This window comes from Engystomops pustulosus, chromosome 2 (genome assembly GCF_040894005.1).
Source record: "Engystomops pustulosus chromosome 2, aEngPut4.maternal, whole genome shotgun sequence".
In the NCBI taxonomy this organism is placed as follows: Eukaryota; Metazoa; Chordata; class Amphibia; order Anura; family Leptodactylidae; genus Engystomops; species Engystomops pustulosus.
Window position 1 is genome coordinate 130,125,294 of NC_092412.1, and position 13,590 is coordinate 130,138,883.

Below are 13,590 nucleotides of genomic sequence, written 5' to 3' on the forward strand. Positions count from 1 at the left end.
CTAGAACGGATATAAAACATAACAAACAGTAAAAATCACAGACATATTAGGTATCGCCGCGTCCCAAAATGCCCGATCTATCAAAATATAAAAACGGTTACGGCCGGCGGTGACCTCCGAGGCGGGAAATGGCGCCCAAATGTCCGAAATGCGACTTTTACACCTTTTTACATAACGTAAAAAATGAAATAAAAAATGATCAAAATGTCGCACAGACCTCAAAATGGTAGCAATGAAAACGTCGCCTCATTTCGCAAAAAATGACCCCTCACACATTTCCGTGCGCCAAAGTATGAAAAAGTTATTAGCGTCAGAAGATGGCAAAAAATTTTTTTTCTTTTTTGTACACATTCGTTTAATTTTTGAAAATGTATTAAAACACAATAAAACCTATATAAATTTGGTATCACCGCGATCGCACCGAACCAAAGAATAAAGTAGGCGTGTTATTTGGAGCGAAGAGTGAAAGTCGTAAAAACTGAGCCCACAAGAACGTGACGCACGTGCGGTTTTTTTTCCACATTTGGAATTTTTTTTCAGCTTCGCAGTACACGGCATGTTAAAATAAATAACATTACGGGAAAGTAAAATTTGTTACGCACAAAATAAGCCCTCACACAGGTCTGTACACGTAAAAATGAAAAAGTTATGGATTTTTGAAGTTGGAGAGCGAGAAATTAGCCGAAAAACCCTCCGTCCTTAAGGGGTTAAACAAGACAAAGTCTTCTTGTGTCCAAATCCGGCTTTAAACGTCCTCAACAGTATTGTGGACCTGCCGGGTGTGTTCCTTGGTCTTTATGATGTTCTCTGCGCTTTAACTTCTTAGTGACGCGGCATTAAAAGGCTCTAGTGACCGGGCATTTTTAATGAATTTCCTTTTCCGCCTGTTTAAGGGCCATAACTTTTTTTTTACTTTATTTTCTTTTCTCTTTTACAAGTTTCTCCCTTTAACTGAGGCATCGATAAGAGCCTCAGTTACAGGGGAAATGCCAGGGGATTGTGATTAGAGCTCTACTGGGTCTAATTAGATCCAGCAGCTCTGATTAACCCCTTTAGACCCTCATTCAGTGCACTGCTGTGAGGAGTGGAGAAAGGAGAAGTGGTAACTTCTAAAGATGTTGTTGCAGACTCGGAAGACAGTTAAACGGAACCCTGAGACTATCACAGAACAGGTGTATTCATAAAGGGATTTAATTACACACAGGTGGATTTTATTTATTATCGTCAGTCATTTAGGACAACATTGGATCATTTAGAGATCCTCACTGAACTTCTGGAATACGTTTTTTTTCACTGAAAGTAAAGGGGCCAATAATATTGCACGACCCCATTTTTCAGTTTATTATTTTTATAAAAGTTTAAAATATCTAATAAATTTCGTTCCACTTCACAATTGCATCCCACTTGTCTTTGATTCCTCACCAAAAAATTTACAATTTTATATCTTTATATTTGAAACCTGAAATGTGACAAAAGGTAGAAAAGTTCAAAGGGGGCCAATAGGCACTGTATAATACCTATAGAAATGTGGTATCCCCACGATCCCTACACGTCAAAGTCATTCAAGTGTTGTTAATTTGCATATATTTTTATAATGCTCTTTGATCGATTTTTGACTGAACTGTAAACATTAGAGGTGGGCTGCATTCATAGTGATTTTCAGGCTGTGTACATTGGCACTGGTGTATGAAGGACCAAGACCAAACAAATAGTCAAATGATTATTGTATGATCAGCTTACATTTAGACATAATCAGATTTGCTTCCATTTTTACCATGTGACGACATTTTTTAAAGGAGATAGAAATTCCTTCAGCAAACCGATACATGTATAAAAGTTGCCCTTGTGCCAAAAAAACAGAAAAGCACTACATTAAAATGGAAAATGAGCCTTTTCTTTTCTTGGGGAGGGCTGCATATTTACTTGCTTTGCTACTGGCTACTGGCATAAGGGGAAAATAAATTCACTGCATCATTTATCACTCATGGAAAATTAAACGCACAGTAAGTTATCATACTAATTGAAGGATGCAATATACAGGGACAAAAGTTAAATATTTCTCATAGGCTTTTTTATTTTTATTTATATATTGCCATCATATTCCGTAGTGCTACAGATCACAGGGTAAATATACAGACAAAATAAGACATTACAGAGTAATAACGTTGTACTATGAAACAAAAGGCGTGTCGGTCCTTCTCACAAGAGCTTACAATCTATGAGGAGTAAATTGTATGACTTGGGTCAAAAGTTTTGGATAACTTTCCATAAGCTTCTAATTTTCAAAACTCCTGAGATTAGAGCTTTGTGATGGCCACTCCAAAATATTGACTTTGTTATCCCTAAGGCACTTTGTAACCAGTTTGGCACTATGCTTCGAGTTATTGTTCTTTTTGAAAGACCCAAGCTTTTTTTTAAGACTCTTTTTACTTTAAACATAACGATGTTCATTATGGCCAAGCAGTTCAATTTTAGTCTCGTCAGACCACAGGACACAGTCTCCAAAATGAAGATCGTTTTTTCCTGTTTGTCTTTGCAAACATTAATCTGGCTTTTTATGGTGGCTTGTAATGGCTTCTTCCAGGCGAAGTGGCCTTTTAGCCCATGTCAATACAATGCTTGTTTCACTGTGGATAATGACTAGAGATGAGGAAGCACTAAAATGCTTGAGTGCTCGTTATTCGAGTCGCACTTTTTCTGATGCTCGAGTGCTCGTTTCGAATAACGTACCCCATTGAAGTCAATGGGAGACTCGAGCATTTTTCAAGGGGACCAAGGCTCTGCACATGGAAGCTTGGCCAAAAACCTGGAAATCTCAGAAAATGATGAAAACACCACGGAAATGGACAGGAAACAGCAGGGCAGCATGCATGGATGCCTCTGAGGCTGCCTAGGACATGAATTTGCACATGTTGGTGCATTTAAATGTTTTTAAAAGTTTTTCAAAAACTATATATTGAGTCACTCTGTTTGTTTGCACTGAAATGCTTGTTTTTGACATGTGGTACCAACATAGGCCATTAACTGATTTCATGCCAATAATTGACCCTGACACTATAGGGGACGACATGCGGAGGCAGCGGCAGCAGCCACAGGCTAGAGAGTGGCATGGCGACATACCCCAAATGGCTTCAAACCAATTTAAAAAATTCCTTTTGGCGAAAACACAGCATGGCGGCGACAGAGTGACCAAGTTCCATAACGTATCTGGTCAAAAATGAGCCTGACACAGCTCGTTTGCTAAGGAGACGACTTTTGGAGGCAGCTATAGAGACGACTTTTGGAGACAGCTATGGAGGCGACTTTTGGAGGCAGCTATGGAGACGACTTTTGGAGGCAGCTATGGAGACGACTTTTGGAGGCAGCTATGGAGACGACTTTTGGAGGCAGCTATGGAGACGACTTTTGGAGGCAGCTATGGAGACGACTTTTGGAGGCAGCTATGGAGACGACATGTGGAGGCAGCTATGGAGACGACATGTGGAGGCAGCTACGGAGACGACATGTGGAGGCAGCTACGGAGACGACATGTGGAGGCAGCTACGGAGACGACATGTGGAGGCAGCTATGGAGACGACATGTGGTGGCAGCTATGGAGACGACATGTGGAGGCAGCTATGGAGACGACATGTGGAGGCAGCTATGGAGACGACATGTGGAGGCAGCTATGGAGACAACATTTGGAGGCAGCTATGGAGATGGCGTGTGGAGGCTTCTATGTAGATGGCGTCTGGAGGCTGCTATGGAGACGGGGTCTGGAGGCTGCTATGGAGACGACGTGTGGAGGCATGTGGGGGGGGAGGACGCGCACTCAGTCATACAGCTTTGCATCCATTGTCAAAATGAGTGACCCATATAAAACACCAGAAAATCACAGCCGGTAAAACACCCGAAAATGTAGCCTGACACAGCTCCGTTGCTAAGGGGACGATGTAAGCTATCCAGACGACGTGTGATGGCAGCTATTGAGACAACTTGTGGATGCTGCTATGTAGTCGACAATTTGTGTAGACAAAATTTGATTGCTATAACGGAGATTTCCCACCCCCAAAAACAATTAAAAGAGAAATTTTTTTTTTGTTTTTTTTGTTTTTATAACTTTTTTTTTGTTTTTTTAAAAATTTCTTTATGAACGAAACACGCAGAAGAAATCAGAAAGCAAACTGAAATGCGGATTGCTGAATGTCCCGGTACTAATGTGAACAAAAAACGTATTAGATTACGCCACACAGTACGCTTCACCGGCAGAGAGAATGTGGATTGGGATTTCTGGAGACTACCTTGCTAAACAGTAGCAGGCAGACTAAGCTAGATGAAATTGCATTTGCACCACTGACAGCACACAAAAGGATTTTGTGTTGTGACTTTCACTTTTGAAAAATAAAAGAAAAGATCGGCAGACTGTGCCTAATTCAATCAAACACCCAATAAATTGTCCCACTTAGCTGTAAATGGATATGTGTGTCACTGAGAGCCAAAAATAACGTTCGCAAGTCTCCATGCTAATTCATCACAATATGTTAGTAGCTGCAATACTAGTGCCAGCAAGCCCAGCCACAAGCAAACAAAAAAAAATGAAATAATGCTATTGTAGCCCTAACAAGGGCTGTTGGGCTCTTGTAGAATCACTCCTGCATAACACTATTCTAATAGAATACCCTAACGCTATCCCTGACCAGCAGCAGCTCTTTTCCTAACGGCATCTGGGCAGTGGCTAGTATATTCCAGGGTCACATGATCAGGCCATCCAACCTCTGCTATTGACATGTAAGCGTACCACGTGATGCTGGGTGTACTGCAGAGTCTCCTGGCTTGTGATTGGCTCTGTTTCCGGCCGCCAAAAATCTAAACGGCGGGAGATGCCATTTTCTCGAGCTGGCATCAAGCTCGGACGAGTATGTTCGCATCAAGCTTGGACGAGTATGTTCGCTCATCTCTAATAATGACACACTCTTACCAGCTTCAGCCAGCATCCTCACAAGGTCTTTTACGTGTGTACTTTGGTTGATATGCAAAGCTTCCAAAGACTTGACATAATCATGTGGCCTGTCCCAGAGTGTTTGAAGGCATAGTAATCTTCCCATCATTAATCTGCCATTTAGAAAATCTAAATAATTTTGTAATTATTTTGTACCTTAAAAGGGAACGCTTCATTCTGATTGCATGTCGAATAGTGAGGAAAACATGCATATGTCTCTTTATATAGTGTATCTAAATCTCCGCTTTCAACTGTAACTTTTTAATTATAAAAACAAATAATAAACAACAACAGGGAATTATCCTGCTCACAAACCATAAATTATCCAAAAAGAACCTCCACTCAAGCAAAAAAAAAAGTTCTAAAAGTACATGGATGAGATATATGCTATATGTACTATAATTAATTGATGGTTTATATCATAATAAATTATTATATAATATATCATAAATTTCCACTTTGTGAGGTGGGGCAGAGTGGTCCATTGCAGCAAATTCAACAGTTATGGGTAGGAGAAGACGTAATTAAATTCTCTTCCTGATGGAGCAGATTGTCACCTGTGAGGTACAGAGTGCCACTTAGTTTTTTTTTTTTATCAGGTGGTAGATGCTTTTTAAAAATGTGTCTAGAAATTCAGTGGGCCGAACATATCCTGGAAGCTAGTCATAAAACTAAGCTGTAATTAAAGTCAATAGCAAATAAATCTCTTTGATAATGCATAACAAAGAAAAGAAATCATATTATTTTACTATAAAGATCATGTATAAATAGGAGAGGGACAGTGTACATTATGAACTTTTTTGATGTTCGTATTAAAGGTGCAACTACTTAGTCAGTGGTATCCGGGTGCCATAAACATCTGGGTTTTGGTTTCAGTACATAGAGGAATAGAGGAGGGATTTGACAAGCAAAGGCTTATCCTCCTTCGGCTACACTGCAACTTGCAGAAAATATTGACCTCACAAGCCCACCTCTAATCGTGCTCAAAGTTTGATACCCAATTTCTCCCGAGTACACTGATACCCCATATGTGGTGGTAACCTGCTGCATGGGCGCACGGCCGGGCATAGAAGGGAAGGAGGCGCCATCCAGATCAGATTTGCTATGTCACATTGTACAGGCTATAATTTTTTTCTTTTTTTTTATTGTGGACCTATAGGGGCTTATTTCTTTTGCCACATGAGATGCACTTTTCTGGTACGTAATTTTGGGGCATCTATAGCTAATTGGTGAGATTTAATTAACTCTTTGTTGGTGGAGGAAATGAAAATCATAAATTTTTAGGAAAATTTTTGTGTTTTTTTTTTGGCCATTAACCATACCATAAAAATAGTATATTATTTTTATTCTATGGGTCGCCACGATTACGAAAACACTTCATTTATATATATTTTTTATTTTTTCCCATTTTTACTGAATAAAAAGTAATTTGGCAAAATTGTTGTTAATTTTAGCATCACCTTCTTTCATATGCATAACTTTTTATTTTTCACCTCACAAATCTGTTTAAGGTGATTGAATGATTGTTCTTTTTAGTGGTCTTATTTAAGATTGGGTAACTTTTTAAAATCACTTTTTAGAGCATTTTTTAAAGGGCATTAATAAAAAAAATCATCTTTTTTTCAGATAGTTTTTTGAGGTTGTTTTTTATGGGGTTCACTTTGCAGATCTAATAACGATTGTTTTTATTATGCAGATTGTTACGGACGAAGCGATACCAAATATGTGGGGGTTTGTGTATTTTATTCAATTGTACTGAATAAAAACTAATTTGGAGAAAATCTTATTCATTTTAGCATCACTATCTTTTCATATGCATAACTTTTTTATTTTTTGGCTGACAAATCTGGTTAGGGGCTTATTTTTTGCGAGAACAGTTCTTTTTAGTGGGCTTATTTTAGAGTGTTTTTTTTCTGAACTTTTTTTGAGGTTTTTTCCCTCCGGCGTTTACCGTGCGGGTCCAGTAACGATTCTGTTTTATTATGCAGAATGTTACAGATGCGGCAATACCAAATATGCGGGTTTTTTTTGTGTTTTTTTATACTTTATTAAGTGTTTTTATGGGAAAGTGACATTTTAGGGGCTTATATTTTTATGTATTTATTTTTTATTTATTCTAATGTGTAGTGTTTAGTGTTTTTGCATGTTTTTACTTATACATACTTGAACTTAAACCAGCGATGCTCTGATCGCTGGTTCAAGTTCAATACACTGCTCTACAATACTATTTTATTGTAGAGCAGTGTAAACATGCTCAGACAGTTTACAGTCAGACCCGGAAGGGGTCTAACTGGCAGGGAGAGCGGGCAGCTCCGGGGCACATGCCAGTCCTCGGAGCTGCCCAGAAGAGGATTGGATCCCCCGGTAAGCACCACGGGGGATCCGATCCATAGGGGGAAGACCCTTACACGCCACGGACGTACTATAACGTCCTGGTGCGCCTATGGGTTAAGTTACAGCGTGGGGCATATCTTCCACTGCCCGGAATGAGTGGATGCATTTTTTCACAAACTACTAATGGAGGAAACCTACTGTTATCCTTATTGGTTGAGAGATGTTGTGTGGAGCGGTTTCTTGGAATGTAATCTAAATGAACCACCATGTGCTGAGCTGCAGTTAATTCTATGAACCTCTGCCTGTTTGTAAGGAATTTAAGATTGCAGAAAATAATTACAGTTGAAAAAAGCTCTTTGTTAAGATAAATGTGCTTTCAGTCCTCACAGTATAAGGCAGCAAATAGAAGGAATTTTATATCTGGCAACATTAGAACCTTAGAACTGTGGTTGAACTTTTTACCTTAATTATGTCGCAGTTAAGGCCTGCAGCGGTCTGGAATCAAAGCAGCCCTCCAGGCTTTTCAGATCCTCTGATGTGGCGTGCATTTGTTGTCTGATGGGGGTTAGTAGAGGGAAAAAATGGATATTGTGACACAGTTTTTTAAACTTTTCAGTGTTGCCACCCACCTCACTCATTGCCTATGAAAATAAAGTAATTGTTTGCACATGGAAGCATTTTCTTTATTTTTCATCTCACTTTGAAACAACCGTTATAAATCACTATGACAATGAAACAGGCATAGCTTTATTTACTGTAACATATATTAAGCAACATGATTTAAAACTGACAGAATATAGGTGTTACCAGCGCTGAGAATAATTTATAAAGTATGGAAAAGTATGAGTGCCTTCGCTGGTATCTGTATGAGTGCCTTCGCTGGTATCTATATGGGGATAACCCACTTAATTCCCCTCAAATTGATGATTTAAAACGTACACATTTTAATGTGTAAAATTGGCTATTACGGTACTTTAGTAATGTTTTAAAAATTAAAAAAAAAAAACAGTAAAAAACAATTCCGCTTTAAATCCAAAACATCCATGGCTATGGTGCCACTTGGTTTCTACCCCTCTAAAAATTCCTGGTGTTGGTGCTACTGAGCCTGGCAGTTGAAGAGATGCATGTGCAAAGAAACCAAAAGATGAGGCGAAAGATGGTCAGAAAAAAGTCGGATCCTCCAGGATCCGACCGTAAATCTGATTGTGGTCGGGCAGTTTCATGAATGGCTTCTCCTGTCTGCACCATGCAGTATTCTCTCCAGCCCCTCCCCTCTCCATTACAAGAGGAGCTCACACACAGATACTGGGGTTTGTGCTTTACCTGCTGCCTGTGAGCGACTCAGACATCACCTACACAAGTACCTGACCTGCTTTCTTCTCCTTTACACATATGAGAAACACAGCCGCTGCACATGTACCTCATATGCTCTGTTATGCCATGTACACGTACCTCATATGCTTTTCTCTCATAAACATAGCTGTACAGACAGGCAGCCAGCACCAGTAGTGTCACTTCATTATGCAGGCTGCCAGTCAAGCAATGGGGTGTGTGACTGCGCCTCCCACTCATGAATAAGCTGAACTGCTGAATATGAAATTGGTTAAATGGACAGCTTAAAGGGGTTTTCCCATGAAAGAAAATTCTCAATTTAACCCCCATACTTTACAGTTCTTTTCTGTTTTATTGCTGTTTTAGCTCCTATCACTCAGTGGTGGTCAGTGTAATGAAATGTCCTGCCATATGCCCCCCTTTAATGAAATGTCCTGCCAGATGCCTTCCTTTTATAAAATGCCCTGCCAGATGCCCCCTTTAATGAAATGTCCTGCCAGATGCCCTCCTTTAATGAAATGTCCTGCCAGATGCCGTCCTTTAATGAAATGTCCTGCCATATGCCCCCCTTTAATGAAATATCCTGCCAGGTGCCCACCCCTCACCATCGATGTAATATACATAGCAAGGCTCTCTTGAAGAAAATTATTTACTCACCTTCGGCTACTTCTCCCCGCCCCTGCAGCTCCGTCTTCTCCTCATCTGGCCCTATTATGACGTGGCCATGTGAAATCATAGTATAAGGGCCTGTGCGGTCCATACACTATGACGCCACGCAGCCATGGGGGGGGGGTTGGGGGATATGCGCCAGTGTATGATAGCCCCGCCGCTGCAAATTCGCAGCCCGATACATGAAGAAGCTTCTGCCTCTTCTTGTATCGGGCTGCCAGTTGCCCAGCATTTATCCTACGCCACGTATGAAAAGTCGCCGGCAGCAGCGAGTGCGCAGGTGAGGGGACAGTAACGCCCTGCGCCGGCCCACTTTCCCTGGCGTGAAGGTGGCGGAATGAGGAAAATAATCGCAAAAGCTAGCAATAAGCTAGCATTTGCGATTATTTCAGGGCCTCTGCGCCACTGGCGGTGCGCAGAGGTCTTGATAAATATCCCCCATTGTGTTTATCTGATTGTCTTGTTTCGTGTCAGCACTTTGGAATAGGGAGGGACTGTATTTGTGGTTGTCCCGTGTCACCTAGGGTATGGAGAGGCAAGCAGGCAGGGCTGTCAGGGGACTGGAACTTCGGGCTCACTGTACTGGTTGTCATCCTTGAACCCAGTCACTTCATTACATTAAAGGGGTATTCTCGTCTGGGCACTCACATTCAGTTTGATAAATCTGCCATATATAAACATTTCTTCAATTAGATGTTATTAAAAAAAATGTTCCTGTGTGAAGATAATTTCTCATAAATGTAGTCATGTTGTCCCTTAGAAACGACATAGCTTCCTCGGATACGGCCACCCCTGCCTGACATAGCTTCCTCGGATACGGCCACCTCTGCCTGACAGATTGCACAAATAAACAAAAAGGTTTTGTGTATGCACTGTCCAGGAGTTACTGCAAGCCCCACAGCTGTCCTGTGGTAATGATTGCTGAATACTGATGGTCCGGCAGGACTATATAGCCCATGTCTGGCCACCGCTGCCAGAGTGTGACGTGGTCGTAACCGAGGAAGCCATCTCGTTTCTAAGGGACAACATGGCTATGTTTATAGGAAATTATCTTCACACAGGAACATTTTTTTAATAACATCCAATTGAAGAAATGTTTATATATGGAAGATTAGTGAAACTGAATGTGAATGGCCAGACGAGAATACCTTTAAGTTCTGTCAGTTCTGAAGATATGGGTTAGAGCATTGCAAATTATACAGCAGTAATTGAATGGAAAATTCCTTCAGTGAGTTGGTTCCATTTTAATGTGAAGGGCTATGTAAAATAATACTATATGGCTTTTTATCTTCTTTATGAGGGAGTTGGTAAAATTAAGAAGAATTGCTTAGTTCAAAAGTGTATCCCTTGTATTTAATATGTTAGCAGCACATTTTAATTCCTAGACAAAATGGCTCTGTAGTGTTTTATTAAATGAATAGCTGTTATAAGAGCCTCCCATCCCCTTGTCAGAGGATACAGGAAACCAGGTTCTTCTGTGTGACAATATTTGGCTATCCCAGCTGCTTTCTGAACAGTACGCCTGTTGTCAATCGACATTTTTGTAGATTATCTTCCACTTTCAACGTTTGCATGATTATCTGTTGTATTGCAAATGACCACTGTTGTAAAATGTGTTCAGGATGTGGTATATGTTTACTATTATCATCATACTCCTTCTGGAGCCACGAAAACAGGGAATTTAATAAGTTTTATATAGAAGAGGCCTTTAGTAGCTTTGAGTCTACAACATAAAAAGCTGCTTTTGTACATTCAGTTATATTGTTTGCTTTTGTGGTATACACTATAACTACTGATTAGGTTACATGTAGTATTATTACTAGTCATTACATAGTCATGCATGAGCTCTACATTATGCTAAAGTTCTATGTAAATTGTATAGATTTAAGATGAGAATATAGGGCACAAACCAGGGCAAACATGAGATGAGTAATAATCTTTTTCTGGCCTTGCACCCAGCTTCAATACAGGGGTTTCTCATTTTATATGTGAAATACATATGATGTGAGCTCTGATATATAGAAAAAGTGAACTGATCTGTAATATTATGTATAAGCATAACTAAAGTTTATGTATATGTTTTCAATAGAGTTTTTGCGTTTTTGTTTAGTACAAGCCAACCCTTCTGCTGTGTGGATTTATACTCTTTACGGACCGGAGAGATGGTCAAATCAATTCAGTTTAAGACACCAATTTATGATCTACACTGCAACAAAAGGTAAGTTTTTACTGAGTACAAATGTTATATGAGGTATTTTATAGAAAATCTAAAAATAGACTAATGATTTTTTATTTATTGTGAAATCTAGCTTTGGAAATCTAAGGCAGATTTCACTCCACACTGCCACCGAACCTGCACAGCAGAGAACAGAGATACTCTGCAATGCTTTGGTCCTTCATTAGAAACTTGCAATAAAAGAAACCTCTAGTTTTATTACAGCTCCATACAAAATGCATACAGTAATGCATCTATATGTATTAGCCCTGAATTACTGTTTTCCAACCTGTAGTTTTAAGATCAAAGCAATAACACACAATCATGCATCGATTCATCAATTTTTTGTATCATTCTTTATTGTGCAAGACAAATAAAAGTATATATGAACAATATGCAAATGTTTAGAACACACAGGTCCAAACAATCTAAAACAGTAAGTTTTACATCAAATAGGCTTAGAGGCAAGTATATGGTGATCAAGGCAGAATACTGGAAACAAACAATTTGATCATGTTGTATGCATCGCTTATAAGAGACTAACGTCATATGCATGTTGATATAGTATACCAGTTCAAGATGAACAAAAATAAATTCAGAAGGGAATGACAATAGTGACCAAGATACAAGTGGCGAGGGAAACTAGAGAGTTATTGGGGGGTAGGGTGCGATCGAAGGCCCTCTAGGGCAATATATTGCCATGTTGTGACTGGGGAGTATAAGCAATATCACAAAAAGGTGGTTAGGAGGGTTATTTCACCAAACCAGTCCAATATCTGAGGAACTCTGTGGTTTTCCATAGTGTAGAAATAAGGGCCCGGGCCACAATCACCTCCTGACGAAGCATTGGTGCGAAACGCGCGTCGGGGTATTCCTGCTGGCTCTCCCCCTGCTTGCCTCTGTGCCGTCTACATTATGCCTTTGGGTAAGTGTGGCCGCTCCTTTGACTTTGCTCTCTGACTTGAGGCATAGGCACCGGATGGTACCTCCGGTTGTATGCACAGTTATTACGACATATAGGTCCACTGCCCTACATTATAGTCCCACCTTTTGGACAGTAAAGATTTTTGGATATATATTTTTTGGCACAACTTTTGGGGGCATATACAGGGTGAGGGGAGCCATAGGTTCTCTGTGTTTGTCCCATTTCCATCTGGGACACTGTCTTGTTCCCCCCTATTTTTGACTTTCAGGAATCCCTCCTGAAAGTAATCTATCAATTGTTTTATTCCATTTTTGAATAAAGTGTATTTGTTTGCCATAACTAGAAGCTCTCTTGTTTTTTGGTTTTTGTCAGTTTTGGAGTTTGGAGGGTGGTTCACATTCTATATAGGGGCCCTCTTTTGGTGTTTCCCGGGCCACAATCAGCCTGAATCCCATTAAGGTCCTCTTGGCTTTGGCAATCAGTCTGCACACTTGTGACCAAAAGGGTTGTAGCAACTAACATCCCCACCATATATTTGTTGTGGTGCCAGGAGCCTGGTGACAACTCGGCTCAACAATTTTTAAAATGTATAAGCCAGTTAAAAAGGATCAACGCTCTTGTTAATTGACGTAACGTAAATATAACACTCTGGGGGATATCATGCGTGATGATCGTGCATAATGCCCCTACCCTCCGTCGTATCGGATATATCAGTAGACTCTTTGCTCCTGATGTATCTGGCAGGGATGACTGCACTCATCATACAATCAGGGCTGAATCTGCCTTGTGACTGGATGAAAATCCTTCCAGAGGGGGAAGATTGTGGCCCTCTGTGTGATTGCTGGGAGCTGTATATAGTGATTGCTGGGGGCTGTATATAGTGATTGCTGGGGGAGCTGTATTTAGTGATTGCTGGGGGCTGTATATATAGTGATTGCTCGGGGAGCTGTATATAATGGTTGCTGGGGGGCTGTATATAGTGATTGCTGGGTAGCTGTGTACAGTGATTGCTTGGAGCTGTGTACAGTGATTGCTGGGGGGGGGCTATATATAGTGATTACTGGGGGGCTGTATAGAGTTATTACTGGGGGCCTGTATATAGTTATGTCTGGGGGCCTGTATATAGTGATATCTGGG

At 40.4% G+C, this 13,590-nt stretch overlaps 1 protein-coding gene across 7 annotated transcripts in view; it reads left to right on the forward strand.

Annotated features, from left to right (window-relative positions):
- Positions 1-13,590, forward strand: part of BCAS3 (BCAS3 microtubule associated cell migration factor) — an 818,800-nt gene that overhangs the window by 110,309 nt on the left and 694,901 nt on the right. For all 7 annotated transcript variants that reach the window (XM_072136426.1, XM_072136427.1, XM_072136425.1 and 4 more), the window contains one exon: positions 11,424-11,531. In XM_072136426.1, coding sequence (XP_071992527.1) covers positions 11,424-11,531 — 108 coding nt within the window. The remainder of the gene's footprint in view (positions 1-11,423; positions 11,532-13,590) is intronic.